At 41.1% G+C, this 18,853-nt stretch overlaps 1 protein-coding gene and 1 long non-coding RNA gene across 2 annotated transcripts in view; one reads left to right on the top strand and one right to left on the bottom strand.

The window, feature by feature from the left end:
• The window catches only part of SLC17A6 (solute carrier family 17 member 6), a 46,963-nt gene extending 32,544 nt beyond the window's left edge, over positions 1-14,419 (top strand). The window contains exons 5-12 of the mRNA XM_083750792.1: positions 180-267; positions 1,058-1,144; positions 4,805-4,947; positions 5,483-5,632; positions 8,464-8,596; positions 10,534-10,644; positions 10,847-10,974; positions 11,992-14,419. Coding sequence (XP_083606918.1) covers positions 180-267; positions 1,058-1,144; positions 4,805-4,947; positions 5,483-5,632; positions 8,464-8,596; positions 10,534-10,644; positions 10,847-10,974; positions 11,992-12,336 — 1,185 coding nt within the window. The 3' untranslated portion in view covers positions 12,337-14,419. The remainder of the gene's footprint in view (positions 1-179; positions 268-1,057; positions 1,145-4,804; positions 4,948-5,482; positions 5,633-8,463; positions 8,597-10,533; positions 10,645-10,846; positions 10,975-11,991) is intronic.
• Positions 1-18,853, bottom strand: part of LOC310851363 — a 690,313-nt gene that overhangs the window by 84,347 nt on the left and 587,113 nt on the right. The window lies entirely within an intron of this gene.

The following is an 18,853-nucleotide window of genomic DNA, read 5'->3' on the forward strand; positions in this document are numbered from 1 at the left end:
GAAAATGAGTATTACATTTCCAGTATTACATGTCACAGATAGTCATAAATTTGCCAGCTCCTCAGTGACCTATGAATGTTCACAACTCAGATTTGCTCCATGTAACTGATTACTCCTGGTACTACTCAAATTATATTATGCTGAAGCAGGTATCATAAACTAGGTCATCTACTCCACAGGGCGTCACTTATCCAGCTTGCCATGGCATATGGAGCAAATGGGCACCTCCTTTAGAGAGAAGTAGACTAGCAACTACTTCTTTCTGTGGTAAGTAGCACCTTAATTTCTCAAATGTGTTCCCCCTCTCCTTTCTCCAGCATTCTCTGAAATAAACTGATATTTCTCTCCCCCCCCCCCACATTCATCAACAAGGTTCACGCCTATTGACTGCCATTGGATTTTCTTCCACCTAAGAGTTTGGAATAACAAGTTCACACCTCTCAGCCTGTGAACAAAAATTAGGAATTTAAGAATGTAACTCCAAGTGTTGCAGCTCTGATTCACACAAGTACAATTGGATTTCTTTGTCAACCTGAATGAAACACTGAGATGGTGAAACAATCATTTGGAATTCCTCAGTATTCACATAACAAATGACAGGTGCACTGGAAAGGAGTATTTTTAAGGCATTTAAATTGGCATTGAATCAAGCATCTGATTCGTGGCTAATGTGTTTAGGTGTCCATTTTATCACATCTGATATATGACACCTCCCCCTCAAAAAAGCCAAATGGATCAAAAATAAGACTCAAAAATAATCGTGGAAGTTGACTGTTTCATTATTTTAGTATTGTGGGTTGAACTAGCCATGTGATGATGTTGACCAAATAAAAACGGTAATGTTGTCCATTTGGTCTACTTCACTTGATCATTTTGTCCAGAAAACATCAATGGAAGCTTTTCTTCAGAAGCCTGCAAAAACAAAGATGTCTTTCTACTTTGAACTGGTAGAAACTGAACATTTGACAGACAGAAACATGGCTTCTTATGAATATTCATTTCTGACCTGTCCCCTCAGTAAGCATTTCCATTTTGTTAATTGCTGCCTTTTTTCCAGGTTCTTATGCAGGTGCAGTAATTGCAATGCCACTGGCTGGGATTTTAGTGCAATATACTGGATGGTCTTCTGTGTTCTATGTGTATGGTATGATATTCTCTGTTCACCTTGCTTTCTATGCCACTTTACAATATGCTACTTAAAACCCAACAAAACATGATAATTAAAAGATATAGATGCTAATATTCAACAGAATAATAAAACAACTTTGAAAGAGCAGATATATCAAAACTGCCACCCAAAGGGAAGATATTCTGGAATGTGCTAGTGCAGAGATAGGGAACCTGTGACTCCAGAACTTCCTGGACTGCAACTCCCGTCAACCCTAAACTGTCCACAGGTCTTTCATTGCTGATCTCAGTGATTGTTGGGCATGAGAGAGATGCTTCCTAAGGTCGTCTGGTTATGTAATGCTGTAAAGGAGGGATGCCCAAACTTTTTTCAAAGGGGGTCGGATTTGATGAAGTGAACATGCATGAGGGCTGACCAAAGTTGTTGAGCTTTCTTTAGGATTGCAGTTGTTAGGATTTTACCCCAGGACATATACTGCCACAGGGGCTGGATTAAATTGACCAGAGGGCCGGATTAGGCCCTTGAAATGGACTTTGGACATGCCTGCTGTAAAGGTTCAAATCAACATCTTAAAACTGTTCCTGATGTGTCATTTATTCAGGATTGCTATTATATGTTCCCAGTTTTCTCCATCAAAGTTAAGATGGGCAGCCACTGTCTCAACTACCTGTATCTTTGGAATGCTCTACAGTATATACTATGCAAGCATTATAGTTACAAGAAGGAGATTGTAAAATCCCATCTCTTCAGTTGGTGGTAGCCAATTAAATTCTTCTCAACATAGACTCATTGACATTAATAAGCCAAATTATTCTGAATACGGCTATTACTGGTCCATGGTCATTGAATCAGGCAGATTTGGTAAAATATCCCTTTAGTTACTGAAGCCATTCAGTATCATACCCAGATGTTGGATTTAGTTCCTTAATGAAGTAGAAACACCATCACAGTATATATCTGGCCAAAATTTTGGTGGAGATATGGTTTATGTGAAATGCTTGAGCCCTCTGAAAAAACTCAGTATGCCATTATCCTTTGACACACAAAGCATTCTGAATTTGGGGAGAATGAAAGCCATTATTTCTGTGGATATGTAAGAACAGAAAGCTTTAGGACCACAGACTATGGAATTTCATTCAGAATATAGCTCCTTCCTCCATCTATAATCTTGGTCTGCATGCAGCTATGTTGAAAAAAAGTGGGGGTGGGAATGCTCTGAGAGGATTTAAATGGAATAGAATTCAAAATGTTATTTTGAGCAGAGCAAAAATAGGTCACATGAAGATGCTTTATAATTCCCAAAGCAGCAGAAATCTTCAAGCTGCCAAATTAGGCCTTAAATGAGAACTGTGACTCAGTCACATTGCACTTACCTCAGTGCAAAAGTGGAGAAACTGAATTAAAGTCCATGAACTAGATTGTCAGCTAAAATAAAGCTATATTGAATTGATTTAATTACAGTGGGCAGTGTAGAAAGGTCTCAGTTAGTGACTGCGTGGAATACGGAAAAGGTCCTTTTTGGAATGTCCTTTTTATTGTCTCTGCAAAGCAGGTTTTCAACAGATTAGCTGCACAATTTCAGTATTATTTCTCCTAGCATTTTCACTCCTCCACCCCCATATCTTTAACAGTTGCATACAGGTACAAATGAATTAGACACCATTTCCCACAGTTGAATTTTTACCTGCTGTGCAGCTCCTAGGGTGGAAATGAGGCTGGGGCAGAAGGTGTGGAATTGCTCCTTAGAAATATGTGTGAAATTGGCTTGTGCCATGGAATTATTTGAAATGGCACAAAGCTGTGCAGATTTGCACAAGACAGTCACACCTACAAGGCTGAAAACATAAGAACCTAAGAAGCATAGTGCAAGATCAGGCCCATGCATTCTTTTTATTTAAAAGCATTTATAAGCCATTTATCAGGGACTCGGGTGGCGTTGTGGTCTAAACCACTGAGCCTCTTCGGACTGCCGATCAGAAGGTCGGAGGTTCGAATCCCCATGATGGGGTGAGCTCCTGTTGCTTGGTCCCAGCTCCTGCCAACCTAGTAGATCGAAAGCATGCCAAAAAGGGCAGGTAGATAAATAGGCAGGAAGCTAAACAGTGTTTCTGTGCGCTGCTCGTGTTGCGTTGCACCAGAAGCAGCTTAGTCATGCTGGCCACATGACCCGGAAAAACTGCGGACAAACGCCGGCTCCCTCGGCCTGTAAAGCGAGATGAGTGCCGCAACCTCAGAGTCGTCTGTGACTGGACTTAACTGTCAGGGGCCTTTACCTTTACCTTAATAAGCTATTTAATATTTTTAAAAAATATTAAAGTGATGTACAATACAGAAAACAATGTCATTTAAACAGAAATGCAGAAGGTAATATAACAGCATATACAAACAAATAAAACAAGAATTCAGACACATAAAACAGGCTCCAGTCTTATGGATCAGGGAAAGGCTGGCCAGAAAGATAAGTCTTTACAAGACATCTGAAGCAGCTGATGGTTTCTGCTTCACACATGAGAAGGTATGGGAGACGCCTCTAGAAATAAGGTGCAGAAGCAGGACATGAGGGAAATAGCTCTTCTCTTGCTGTAGCAGTTGTTATTCAGGGGCAGGCTGATATTCTACGAGACGGCTTTATTGGTTTGGTGAAAATCTGCAGAGTAGCTTTAAAATGAGGGGCTTCCAAAAATGTTTACAAACTTAATAACTGAGTTGCCTTGCTTCAATATCCAAAGAAAATAGTCGCTCTGTAGATGGGTTTTGGAGACAGCAGTCAATATGCTTCATAGCTCTATTTTAATTCTTTTTTAAAACATTAAAAAGTTTTTTTAAAAAAATGTGCACTGCAGTTAATAATAGGGGGGAAATGTAGGCTATTCACACTGCACTAATTAACACTGCTCATTTTGCATACCACCTATTCAGTGGCACAGAATAAACCCCCAACATGTTGTCTGGGAGTTGTCACTGGAAGAAGATGCCAAGTGCACCTGTTTGAATCTTGCTCTGAGGAGAAATTAGCACAAAACTGTGTGATTGTGTCAGACAGAGTGCCACAACTCTGCAGAGATGGGGTGAATATTTTTAGTATAGTAAAACTCTTTAAGGTTACAATAAAGGGAATGCTTCCTTTATAGCCAAATAGAACGAGGACAGCAAAATGTTCCAGTGTATTTCAGAACATGCGTTTCTGTAGAATCTACCATGGCCTAGATACTCTCATCTCCCCATTCACAGCCCAGCTGCCTGTAGGGATGGGATGGAGGGCCTCTAGGCAGGCCTTTTCAGACTATCACAGTCAGGCAGAAGTGAACCAGTTTATGCAACGATGCTCTCACATGATCCAAGCAGAACAAAAAAAATTCCTTCCAGTAGCACCTTAAAGACCAACTAAGTTAGTTCTTGGTATGAGCTTTCGTGTGCCTGCACACTTCTTCAGATCTGGGCCCTGCATGCTCCTGTGGACAATTATAGAAACATCTTTTGTGACTCTTCCAAGAGAACCTAATTATGTTGTCAATCTTATTAAGGAGCCAGAACCCAAATATATAAATATATACATAAAGGTGTATAGCTAAATGGACTGCCAAATCGCAGGCAGGTACATTTTTGCTGCTTGGGTGATATTGTTCAGAATGCTATTATTTACATTCATTTTTTCCCCCTTTGTATGTTATGCAGGTAGTTTTGGCATGGTCTGGTACATGTTTTGGCTTTTGGTCTCATATGAGAGCCCTGCAAAGCATCCCACAATTACAGATGAAGAGCGCAGATACATAGAAGAGAGTATTGGAGAGAGTGCCAATCTTTTAGGAGCAATGGAAGTAAGGGCTCTGCTATCATGTATGTTTCTACCCTGACATTCAGAGATAATGTGCTTCTAGCTTAGGCTGGCGTTGAATTTTAAAGGAATGTTGTAGCCAACACATACAGATGCAGCTCTGGAGTGATGCCCATTTTCTTAGTCCATTTTCACGCTGAAAGGGGTGAAATTAAACATGGTATTTGGGAATCCCACACTGCTCAGTGAGAGAGAGGAATGCCAGCGCAGTAATATCAAATAATAAAACTCTGCAATCCAGAATGTTATTTTATTATCACAACAAGTGAAATGAAAAAGAACAAGGATTTTTGAATATATTTGAGATATGGATTTTAAGCATTTATGCATGACTTTGTGTTCCTGCTGCTAATCTCAGCTAATCTTCCATATATGTATGGACTTCCTCCTTGTTTTTACATGAGCAAGTACTGTGTAGCAATACAAATGTGCGTGTGTGCATAGTCAGACCAGTTAGCAGACTCAAAATGTGAGATTACATCCATGAAAAGCAATGATACCCCCTGCTTTCCCCCCAGAAATTCAAGACTCCATGGCGAAAATTTTTTACTTCTATGCCTGTCTATGCAATCATTGTTGCAAACTTCTGTAGAAGCTGGACTTTTTACCTACTGCTCATTAGTCAGCCTGCTTACTTTGAAGAGGTGTTTGGATTTGAAATAAGCAAGGTATGGTATTATTATCATTATTGATTGATTGTATAACTTCATACAGGGGTGTTTCCAGCTCCCAGCTGCCTGGTGAAGGTGGAAGTTGTTTGTGAATTAACAGGGAGACACTTTCTTACCCAGCTTCAGTGGAGTCTATGGAACACCTTTCAAAGTGGTACCAGAATGAATGGAGATCATAGAGCCTAAATGCTGCTTTGCAGAACAACAATGTTCCTTATCCCCATCCCCAAAGATAGCTCCTCGTAACTCTGAATATGGGTTTTCCTAAAATATAGGATTCTCAGTGCCGCCTATGTGTGTGCCCCAAAGACCAGAAATGGCTAGAAATGCCTTAAGATGATTTGTTGAGCAAAATGCCATGTTCTTTAATTGTTCAAAGCAACGAGAAAATACCGGTAACTCCAATTTCACCTTCACATACTGTATTGGCTTGAATATAAGCCTCACTTTTCCTGCAAATTCCAACTGTGAAAGGTTAAAGTGCAACTTATATCCATGACCTTACGGTATGCAGCCAGGAGCGCAGGGCAAACAGTGCCAGGAGCGTGGCAAAGCGGTGCCCGCCCTGCACATAGTCCCTGTCCTCTCCCCCAAGACTGAGAAGGGAGAGAGCGATGACGGGAAAAGGCTATCAGCAATGCAGCATGGCTCTCCCCCCACCCCCAGTATGCAGCCAGGAGCAGTGAGGAATGGAGCGGCTTATATTGAGGTATTTTTTCCTTTTTTTTTCTTTGCCCCCTCCAATTTTAAAGGTGCAGCTTATATTCAGGTGCAGCTTATATTCAGGCCAATATGGTATGCATCTACCATGAATAAACTCAAGTGAAGATAGCAGCACAATATGCATATCACATTCATTATAGGAAGGATTAAATGCTTAGAATCTGTTAAAGAGGCAAATGCTGAAAGTATGACCTCTAGAAAGCCCTTATCAAAACAATTGCTATTTCCGGGAAAGGGGGGGGGGCGTATTTTTTTCCCTAATGTTCTAGAATCACAAGTTCAGTAACATGTCCTACCTTATGCTGCTTTCAGTCTGATGCAACAGTATTTCTTTATGCTCTTTATATTTGGTTTATTTTGTTCATCAATAGACAAAAATTAGGAGATAAATAAAAATAGTTGCTGTTGCTGTAGCATAGCACAGTTTGAGTTCTAGTGCATTCCACATCTAGAAGAAATATGAGCACAGAGCCTTCAGTATCTGCCTGTCTATATGCTGTAACATATATGCTATAACATATCACATCTTCTGTTATGTACTGAGTTGAATAGGATCCAAACTGCAGCAGTCTGATTGGTCCTAGAACAATAGGATCCAAATTGCAGCAGTCTGATTGGTCCTAGAACAATAGGATTCAGAATGCAGCAGTCTGATTGGTCCTAGAACAATGCAGCAATATGATTGGTTGGCAGGAACCACCCAATCATGCTCCAGATATAAGTGAATCCACAACCTGATTGGCTTACAGTAGAATTCCAGAATTAGCCAATCATGTGCAGCCCATTGTGTAAATAATGTATATAAAGCAGATACTTTGAGGGGACATTCATTCATTCCTCCTCACCACTATGAGCCGAATAAAGAGCATGAAATCACTTTGCGACTCTGAGTATATTTCATCTTCCTTCTGGTAAGGGTGATCTGTTTCTCATCTTCCATTGACATCTTCCCTGGTGATGGAAAGAAAACTGCATGGGAGAGGTGGATATCAACAATAAAAATAATATCGCATTGAGATATCTATTTTGCTTTCCAGAGATGGAATTCTAGTATTCCAACAACTCTGTCAACAGACTGTCTCGTACTTGTATTAATTCAACATTTTAAGCGTCTGGATATCATCCTGTTAGTGACACAGGAAATGTCCATGAATGCTGACAAATCCAATTTAAACCCAAGAACAGAGCCACATTCTCTCAACATCAGACACATTGTTTCAGCACTCAGAAAGGGCTGCTTTTCCATTCACACCTGTGGTACAGATGGATGGACCAGCTGCATCGCAACTTGGAATGGACCCAAATATTTACCCTCCTCCTGAGAATTCTTCGGAAAGCTTGGGCTTTCCCCAAGAGTTCTCTGAAAACTCACAAAGACTTGGCCCAATCCGAATGTCTGTATCTGGGATTCCTGATGTTCTAGCCTTCCTGCAGCTGGTTTTACTTCTCCCTCTTTTGCAAACTTACATTGTAAAATGGGGAAGGGGTGAAACTAGCTGCAGAGAGCTCCCCCCTCCATTTGCCTTCATCCAAGCCTCCTTTTCAGGAAACCCAACACCACCATTTCACAGTGTTCCGTCTTTTCTCGTGGCAGTATCTCAGATATTGAACTCTGTCTGAATTCAGCCGGTAGCAGTTTGGTTAGGCATGATTGCAGAAATCAGCACAAACTCGGAATTATGCTGTAATCACTACATGTTGGAATGTTTATGTTAACTGATCTTCAGGTGCTCATGAAAGGACTAAGATCTTAAGTTAAGTATACAGTTCTGGTGGTAGCAAAATTCAGAACGAGTGAATTCTAGTTCCCAACTTTAGCTGCTATAGGAAGCTCAAAGAGGCCAATATATTCTCTATATTCACTGTCATTAAGATATTTATAGCAGGAGATAAAAGTTATTTATGGGATGTTTGCAGATTTAACTCCTTGACTCAGAAACCCAAATGCCTCCCCCCACACCCCATGCTGGTGACATTCTTCTTCAAAGAGATATTCTCTTTAAAAGTTTTCTTGTGCTTACAGAGAAATGCTGCTGATTTTTTCCTCCCACATAATGCCCAATCAATACATTTGATTAGAACTCTGCTTGCTATTCTAACCTTAGGTGGGGATGTTATCCGCTGTGCCACATTTAGTGATGACCATTATCGTGCCTATTGGGGGACAAATTGCAGACTTTCTGAGAAGCAGACAAATTCTTTCAACCACTACTGTCAGGAAGATAATGAACTGTGGAGGTAAGTCATTACACCTTATTAAAAGGCTTTGAGCACAGTATAGTGAATAATACCCAGTTGGCAACACTTTCACAGCCACACTAAAGCTTTCATTACAGTTACTTTGATAAAGCTACATGATTAAAATGTTTATAATGGGCTGAGTCATGTATGATCATGTAACAGAACAGACATGTGCACTCCCCTTCATGAAGCACATGAGGCAGTTCTCACACTTCCTAAGTGCAGAGGACCATATAACACTGGTCCTGAAAGACCTACATTGGCTTCCAAGCACAATTCAAAGTGTTGGTGTTGACCTTTAAGGCCCTAAACGGCCTTGGTCCAGTATACCTGAAGGAGCATCTCCACTCCCATTGTTCAGCCCGGACACTGAGGTCCAGCGCTGAGGGCCCTCTGGCAGTTCCCTCACTGCGAGAAGCGAAGCTACAGTGAACCAGGCAGAGGGACCTCTTGGTAGTGGCGCCCCCCCTCCCCGTGAACGCACTCCCATCAGATGTCAAAGAAATAAACAACTATATACATTTAGAAGACATCTTTTGTTGGAAGCCGCCCAGAGTGGCTGGGGAAAGCCAGCCAGATGGGTGGGGTAGAAATGATAAATTATTATTATTATTATTATTATTATTATTATTATTATTATTATGAAATAAGTTTGCATCAGTCTGGCCCAGTGCTATATTTCTAGAAAAAGAGGTGCCGGAATTCACTATGAACACCTCCCTCTTTCTCTTAGAATGGCAATGCTGCCCACCTGAGAGGTACTGGACCTCAGTTCCTGTGAGTTCTCCCTGAAAAAAAGCCCCAGTCTGGCCTGTATGCATATATTGTTATGCGGACTCATGTCATACACTGTCCATCTCTTTGAATGCTGGAGGGGAGGGGTGCACCTGTTTCTACACCACACAAAGAAAACTGACAGAAGGATTTTATGAATTAGCTCTGAGCTATGTAGTTCTGTAGACCAGTGATTTTCAAAGTGGGTGGTATTGCCCTCTGGGGTGGTGTGTGAGGGGGTGCTATGAGACAGGGAGGGCTGGAGGTGTAAATGACTATTAGACGTTGAAAAGTTGGTATCGCTGAATTGAGTTTATCAATTTTGTTGAATTAATTACACTAAATAGTTTTAATTAGATTTTGAATAAATGTGCAATTAGTTGTTTCTGTTCTGAATTATATTGTGTTATTATCCTCCATAGTGGGTCATGCAAACAACTATTTTGAATAATCCTTTTTATGGGGTAGGGGCACCTCCCCCCACATCACTGTTCCAGGACAGTCCACTCTGCTATACTGAGAAATTCCTCATCTTGCCAATAGCTCTAAGCCTGGATAGGTGGGTCTTGAGTTGCTGTACCTTCTCTTCCAGCAAGGCAACCAACTTGCACTTGCTGCAGGTGTAGTTTTGCACATTCTCAGACAGGAAGACAAGCAGGTGCTCTAGGTCACTGCAGCAGCTTTCTCTCAGTCTATGTCTCTTGGTCCTAAGTACACCCTGACACAGCACTCCAGTCCTCCCCCTAAAACTACTACTAAATTACTTGTACCTCACCCATTCTGGGTGGCTTCCAACAGAATAGAAGAAAAACACAACAAAATGTCAGACGTTAAAAGGTTCCCAATACAGGGCTGATGTTAGATATCTACAGAAGGTCATATAACTGTTTATCTCTTAAGGATGATTTATTATTTGTAAACTCCCCTGCTAAATGCTCTCACAACCCCCCTGTTTACAAGCTCCCAGAGACTACCATCAGCTAAGTAGAACTAAGTAGATCTTTGTCAAATGTTTCATAGTAGTAGAATATGGAAACATTCCAGCTTAAAGCTTACAGTTAAGGAGAAGCACACTGAAATGTTGTCTGTTCACCAGCCTACTTCCTAGATTCCTCAGTACAATGTGTAGCATCAATGACTTTTTCTTTTAATTTCCCAAGGTTTTGGAATGGAAGCAACGCTTCTCTTGGTAGTTGGTTATTCGCATAGTAAAGGTGTGGCCATTTCCTTCTTAGTGCTTGCTGTGGGCTTCAGTGGATTTGCTATATCTGGTAAGCGAACTTCTCTCCCAACAGAACACATTAAATAACAATGAACAAAAATGGGATCTAAAATCATTATGTAAATTGCAAGGTTTCCTGTGAATATGGTAAGGTTTTCAATACTGGATGAATATAAGCAAAACCTTATTCAGTGCAGTGTCTTCTCTGTTGATGAGGGTTTCCCCCCCCCCCTTTGGCCTTCATTTTACAGGATTCAATGTTAACCACTTAGATATCGCACCGAGATATGCCAGTATCTTAATGGGGATTTCAAATGGTGTTGGGACATTGTCTGGAATGGTCTGTCCTATAATTGTTGGAGCAATGACAAAGAACAAAGTAAGTTTCCAAAATAGTTTTTTTTATAACTGTGCCTGAACCACTGAGGAAAGAAAGAACAGTCTCATAAGACTATATTGTCATTCTGCTGCACCAAAAAGTCAATTCATAGTAGTTTCCTCACCTCACAATGGTAAAGTGAGCCGATCCTGGAAAAATCATGGGAAACAGTGTAACATTGATTGGCTACACTTTTCACAACATAGCTGAAAGTGAAAACTCACCCAAACTGTGTGCTGTACCTTCTGTGAAAGTCTCACATTTTAGGAAGATTGAATCTAGTGTTACAGGAGCATGCAATGGGCTGTAGATTCACAATCCTGTTGGGAGCATGTGGGACATGATTACATAAATTGATGCTCCTACAACTGCCTTCACCAACCTGGGGTCCTCCACATGTTGTTGGACTCCAGTTTCCATCACCAGTGACTATTGGCTATGGTGGCTGGGACTGATGGGAGATGGCGTCCAATAACATCTGGAGGGCTGCAGGTTCTTTATCATTGGGACTGTATATGGTGAAGGGCTGAGGCTCAGTTGTAGAGTATCTGGCATGTCCCAATCTCTGGATCCTTTGGTGTCTTGGGTTGCTGACACTATGGAGATCTGCTGCTCTTCCCCCTGCTGTTCCTCAGGTTCCAAGTCGGGGCATGGCTGAATCCTTGAGATTTTGGAAAGCAATTGGCAGTCAGACTCAGGAATTGCACAGTATAATATGGCTTCAGATGTTCATGAGTTGTAAGCAGAACAGCAGATATTCTCTACATACCATGCATATGCTGCTTTAACTACCTATGCAACTGAAGCCACTCTATAGGGCAGGAGTAGCTGACCTGTGACCCTCCAGATGTTGTAGGACTGCAACCTCTCATAAGCCTCCAGCAACATCTGAAGGGCCAAAGATGAGCCCCCTTTGCTGCAGGATTTGTATCAACCACCTATGATTTCAATAAAGACTAATTCAGGACCAGAAGATCCACACACAGCTATTCTGATCTCCAATCTTCTTCCTCACAGACACGCGAAGAGTGGCAGTATGTCTTCCTTATTGCTGCTTTGGTGCATTACGGGGGAGTCATTTTCTATGGCATATTTGCTTCAGGAGAGAAACAACCATGGGCAGACCCAGAACAGACAAGTGAAGAAAAATGTGGCTTCATTCATGAAGATGAACTTGATGAAGAAACGGGGGACATTACTCAGAATTATGTAAATTACGGTACCACTAAATCTTACGGTGCTACGACCCAATTGGCCCAGGTCAATGGCGGCTGGCCAAATGGTTGGGAGAAGAAAGAAGAATTTGTACAAGAAGAAGCACAAGACTCATATAGCTATAAGGAAAGAGAAGATTATTCATAACAGACCTATGTTGGATATATTTTGTAGTGTTTGTGATTTATTCATTGTGATTGTTTGCACACACACAAAATGTGGTATAATGTAAACACATATCAGGCAAGAAGGTCTTACTGTAAAAATGAAAAAACAAAAACCCATTTAAGTGCAATCTGTATGAGTTTGTGACATCTCATCAGTTCCATTTGGGTGTCTCCATTCACTAGAGTTTTAAGGGTTATCTGGTCAAAACTACAAAGGAAACTAGGAACTTGCAGTAAAATGAGTGTTAAGCTCATAGCTAAGGATTAAAGCACAACTACCAACCAAGTCGGTACATCAACTCTTCTGTTTAGAAAGCCAAAACTACTTGATTTTTAAAAAATGCACTTACATATTTGTTACACTGTCTTGAAAGAGATCATAAAATTGATTGTGTGAATTTAACCACATGTTTACTTGGTACGATGTAGGAAATGTATGGTTGGTCTAAGACATGGATTTCTTAGAGAATAAGGCTTCTGTTTTAGATTATACAATAAAGCTCCAATCCAGTTCCCTTTCGAGAGAACTGAATTGGGACTTTGTAGAACAATCTACTATATAATGTATATTTATTGTGATGAATATGCTGCAGGCTACTCTGTGATAAAGGAATTGTTTTTACTGAATGTTTAGGCACAAATGTTTTATTTCTCTTCTTTACAGACTCATGCAGTCTTTGTATGTGTCATGTTCTTCCTTACATGTACCAGCCAGTATAAAGTCACATGTAGTCTACTGTGCAGAATGTTAAATAACTGAAGCAAGGCAAAGGAGTATTTGGCGTACTCATTGTCTGCAGGCTCATTAGAAAGAGAGAGCATAACCCAAACAGATCCAAAGAAAAAATGTACCGCAGACAAGTAGCCCAAGAACAAATCGGATGTATTTCTTTTGAAGCCTGTTTTGAAATAAATGCAAGAAAGGGAGAAGAAATTAGCTATTTGTTTAATCCTGGATAGTTTTTCATATTTTCAGATGCTGTGCCACAATTATATAAATAAAGTCATAGTTTATTGAAGATGCTGTATAATTATAGAAAATAGTACTATTTTAAAGATTTCTGAATTTTAAGAAAAAAATGTATTTGCCTTTCAAATAAATAGAACTATAATGGACCCTGAATATGAGCAACAATCTTTGTGGTGAGTCAAAAGTGGAACTGGGGTTGGGCTTAGGAAGACTGTAACTTCTACTTTTGCAATGCTCAAGTGCAATTCAGATCCATCGCAATCAATGGAAGGTTTACCATTGGCTTCAGTGGACTGCGGGCTACAGGTCTTTGCCTTGGTAGGAAAGCCTTGTGCAATTCAGGAGCTCCAGTGAGCACACTGAACTCCCACAGGCTTTCCAGAGGGGCAATTCAGAGCATGTGCATCTTTTTGTGCCCAAGGGATCTGACCTTGCTGAAGTGAATAGGGAAACCTGAGAAAGCGGGAGCTCTGTATGTGTTTCATGAACACGGAGTTCCGGATCAGGGCCTTGCGTTATTATTTTTTAAAGCGTTGTTCAGCAAGATTTGTAATGTAAGTGTACCAAGCAATAAGTGCCATGCACTATGAAGTGCATGCTCTTTTAATCTCTTTGTTACTGTGACTGCTGAGCTTGTAGGTCCTTCAGACAGTTGGGATATTAAATAAATAACTAAATAAAAGGCCAGACCAATCAACAATGGACTACATTAGAATGCCAGACCACTTACTGCTCTTACAAGTATCCATTTCCCAACTCCAATGAAACAACTATCATTGTATGTTTAAAAAAGCCATTCTGGGTTTTTTGATCTGCTCCTTGTATTGTGCTAGTATTTTAAGGCCCTGCTACTGCAATATACAACTTGAGGATTGTTCTTCTTCTTCTTTTTTATTATTATTAAACAAGAATAAAATAAAGTGAACCATACTTTGATCCGGAGGGGGAGAAATACCAATTATATATTTTGCTTTGTGCCTCAAAGTGATGTAAAATGTGGCCATAGCTTTTGCTGTGAAAAGATGTGGACTGTGTCACTTTTGTTGCTGCAAAAAGTGTTAATAAATGCTCTATTTATCCTTTTATATATAAAGGAAGCACCTGTGTGATTTATTCTGGCATGACTTGTATGGACCAGCTTCTCTTACCTCTTTGCAATGAGCATTGACTGCACACATGAACAGCCTGGATGCTCGAGGTTTGCCATTATATCCTTGGCCCACAGCTATTGGACCCTAGGTAAAGGTAAAGGGATCCCTAACCGTTAGGTCCAGTCGTGGCCGACTCTGGGGTTGTGGCGCTCATCTCGCTTTATTGGCCGAGGGAGCCGGTGTACAGCTTCTGGGTCATGAGGCCAGCATGACCAAGCCGCTTCTCGAGAACCAGAGCAGTGCACGGAAACGCCATTTACCTTCCCGCCTATTTATCTACTTGCACTTTGACATGCTTTCAAACTGCTAGGTTGGCAGGAGCAGGGACCGAGCAAAATGAGCTCACCCCATCAAGGGGATTTGAACTGCCAACCTTCTGATCAGCAAGCCCAAGGCTCAGTGGTTTAACCCACAGCTCCACCCATGTCCCATTTGGACCCCAGAGCAGCTCCTAAATCAATCCTGAAGGTATAGCAGGATTATGGCATAGACTGGATCAGCCAGATACAGCAACATCTTCTCTCACATGGACTTCTTTAGGCAAAACTGCACAGCATGAGATCCAAGCCAAATGTCCCTTCTGGACATTCTCCATTCTTTATCTACCACCTTCCATTTCTAAGTGTCAGCAATTAATGGTTGGGATCCAGAATTCACCTGAGCAGAGCTTCAGAATAGGATATTTCTGCCGGTGGAGAGGCTTTTATTTTTATTTTTTTGGGCCAAGGCTTCCTTGCCCCTGCAGCTCCCTGCAAAGCTCCTCTGGAAGGTTGGAGAACCCTCTGGAAAAGTGTGAGAGTTAGCTCAGGGGGTATCAGGGGGCAAGGAAAATAAATCTTCCAGCAGGACTCTTATGTGGACCCTAGTCCTTTCTATGAATGGAAAGAGCTTTTCCATTCATGAAAGGGGCACTCTGGATCCAAACAATTGTATTTTTCACAGCAGCGAGTTCCTTCTCTCATCGGTTAACATAATGCAAGAAATATGAGAGTATCAGAAGGATAATGTGCCCACTATTACATTTACATATTCAGATTCAGGTTTCAGAGATAATATGCTTCTCAGTAGCAGTTATCTGGAAGTATAACTGGCAGAGACCTATTGCTATCCTGTTTCTAGGTTTCCACAGGCTTCTGGTAGGCCTCTGTAAGGAAACAGATGCTGGATTACATGGACCTATGATCTGATCTAGGAGGGCTCTTACATTCTCATGTAGCTTTCCAGTGAGAGCATTAAAAAGGGAGATGGTCATTGTTTTGGTTCTGTGGAGATTTATCACAGAAACAATTGTTCTTCTAAAGCACACAGTTTACTAATGAACCCAGCAGCTCCGAAAACCTGATGGGCTCCAAGAATCTCTGGTGCATTTTCGAGAACTCTTGAGTTATGAATTGTAAAAATACAGCAAATTCCAAGGGGAAAAATCTTTTTTATGGTAACAGTTGAATAATAGTCACAAAAGAATATCTGTGCATCGGAATTCTCTTTCAGTGGGAAATAAAGAATGGGAGGAAATGCTGGTTGTGGGAGAAATGTCACAGCTGAAAGCTGCAAGAATGAAAAGAGCAAATTGACATTTCAAGTCACTGCCATGGAGAGATAAAAATGGTTTTGTTCCTTATTGGGTTAGCCCCAGAGAGAGCTGAAAATAAAAATAAAAATCAAGTAACTACTTTTAACTGCTCAAGAGCAGATGCTTAGTACTGTATCTTGGTTTTGTTTACTATGTTTCAGGGTATTTTTAAAAACTCAAAATCACATCTCAGAACTGCACCAATATATGTTGCACTGCAGGCCCCTGTAAGGCATTTCAGAGTTCTGCTTTGGCTAGAACTATGCTATAACCATCAAGCTGAGTTCATATCATCCCCAAACTTTTTTTTTTTTAAAAAGTTTCTTTCTCCCTTGCCCCAGAACTGCTCAACTGACACTTAAAGCTTCCCTGGTGGCAGGGATTGCCAACCTTTTGGACCAGTGGGCACATTTTGAGTTTTGAGAGCGTGTTCCTGGTGCCAGTCACAAAATGGCTGACATGGGGGCAGGGCATGGCATAACACAAAATTAGATGGCACAGTCATAGTGTACACATGGTGTGTTTCTAAACTAGAAAAGTCTTCACCTGATAAATTTCTCCCTGCCATTAAGCTTCTTGAAGGCACAAGAACTCTGTTTTTCCTCTAACCCTAAACCAAAGTGTAGGCTGCCTTATTAAACACAAAGAGACTTACTTCTGAACAGACATGTATACCATTGTATTGTGAGTTAACTGTATAGTGAATTCTTCATGAGTGCCTGGTCTTTAGCTCCTGTACAGGAAGCGACATGCCTAAGCCACTTTGCCAAGTTTTTCCATTTCCCTTTTTGGTGAGGACGTTCTTTAACACCGACCCACACTGAATTGCCCTAATATCTGACTGCTACCTTAACCCACTAACGTCTGGCAAGCCCCCTGACCTGGAGATCTAGCCCTCAACTCTAGAGCCAGGACCAGACTGAGGCAGGATACATTGATGATGTGCCATTGCTCAAAGGAGAACTTTTTATGTATTATCTCCACCACCACAGGTGTAGGAACCTACTTCTGTAAAGCAGCTACAATTTACTAGAGGGTGTCAGCCTAAAATTTGGAAAACACTGCCTCCTCCTCACATTTCCAGAGATGCAGGCCAATCTTCGTAATAAAGTTGAGCTCTTAAAAATCAGAGTGGAATCCTGTCTACAACTTCAAGCCACACTGATAAACTTGAAATCTGACCTTGAATCAATAGCCTTACACACACAATCATTTTCAGAGATCAATCATATCCCACAGAGATGGAAATTAAAATTTAAAATGAAGAGTTTCTTCTTCTTTTCTCTCTCTCTCTGAATTAAAAAACCCAGCCTTTAAAAAAAGAAACCAAAAAACCTCTCAGAATCTGCTTCTTTGTCTAGACAGTAAGTTTGCTCATGCACATGTTAGATACAGCTTTCTTCTGTCAGATTCTGTGTCTTTCACTAGCTAATTTAATTACACTGCTCTTTATTTAGAACAAAATCCTTTGAGCCTTGTTATGAGTTGCTTATTCTTCAAAGAATGCTGAAGAGATGGAATACAATGCTGTCAAGGATCTATATCATCTTTTTTTTTTAAGGACATAAGTACAGTGGTACCTCGGGTTAAGAACTTAATTCATTTTGGAGGTGCGTTCTTAACCTAAAACTGTTCTTAACCTGAGGTACCACTTTAGCTAATGGGGCCTCCCGCTGCCGCACGATTTCTGTTCTCATCCTGAAGCAAAGTTCTTAACCCGAGGTATTATTTTTGGGTTAGCAGAGTCTGTAACCTGAAGAGTCTGTAACCCAAGGTACCACTGTAGTGGAAATGCAAAATATGTGTAACATTATACCACTGATATAGAAGTCAGCGCACCTTTGTCATGGGTCTAGTGCAATGAGCACCCTTATTTACAGGAGTAACTTTAGGTACTAGGGCTATTCCATGGTCTAAGTGAAATCCTGAATATTATGCACCCGAAGGACCCGGGTTCAATCCCTAGCTGCTACCAGCAGGGGCAGACTTTGGTAATTTCTGGTAATAAAAAGGTAAAGGGACCCCTGACCATTAGGTCCAGTCGCGGACGACTTTGGGGTTGTGGCGCTCATCTTGCTTTATTGGCTGAGGGAGCCAGCGTACAGCTTCCGGGTCATGTGGCCAGCATGACTAAGCCACTTCTGGCGAACCAGAGCACTGCACGGAAATGCCATTTACCTTCCCACCGGAGCGGTACCTATTTATCCACTTGTACTTTGATGTGCTTTCAAACTGCTAGGTTGGCAGGAGCAGGGACCGAGCAATGGAAGCTCACCCCGTCGCGGGGATTTGAACCACCAACCTTCTGATCGACAAGTCCTAGGCTCTGTGGTTTAACCCAGAGCCTAATTTTTGGTAATACAGCACCCTAAATCCTTAATTACTACTAGTCAGCATAGACAATACTGAGCTAAATAGACCAAATACTGAACTAGATGTCTGACTCTGCAGTATTAGAAACTATAAGAGTACTCCTCAACGCTTTTGCTTATGCTAAGTATGAATTTTCTCCTTTCCTGTGACCAGTGGCACCTGAGCCACCAGCAGCTTGCCATTTGTGCAGCAATGCAGTCTCTCTCCTGTGGGACTCTGCTGGAGTCATTCTGTCATGTGCAGCCATTAATTTAGTCAGGGACTGTCAGCAAAGTGCAAGAAGATGCAGATGGATGAATTATTGATTCCCACTAGGGGCGAGTGATTGGAATATATTTGCAGCTCATCTTTTAAGAAACAGCAGCCCTTTTTAAAAAAATTCGTAGGCAATGAAAGTAGAAGCATTTTCTGCCTGCTACTGACATATTTT

The sequence above is a fragment of the Podarcis gaigeae genome (genome assembly GCF_964106915.1).
Source record: "Podarcis gaigeae genome assembly, chromosome: 1".
In the NCBI taxonomy this organism is placed as follows: domain Eukaryota; kingdom Metazoa; phylum Chordata; class Lepidosauria; order Squamata; family Lacertidae; genus Podarcis; species Podarcis gaigeae.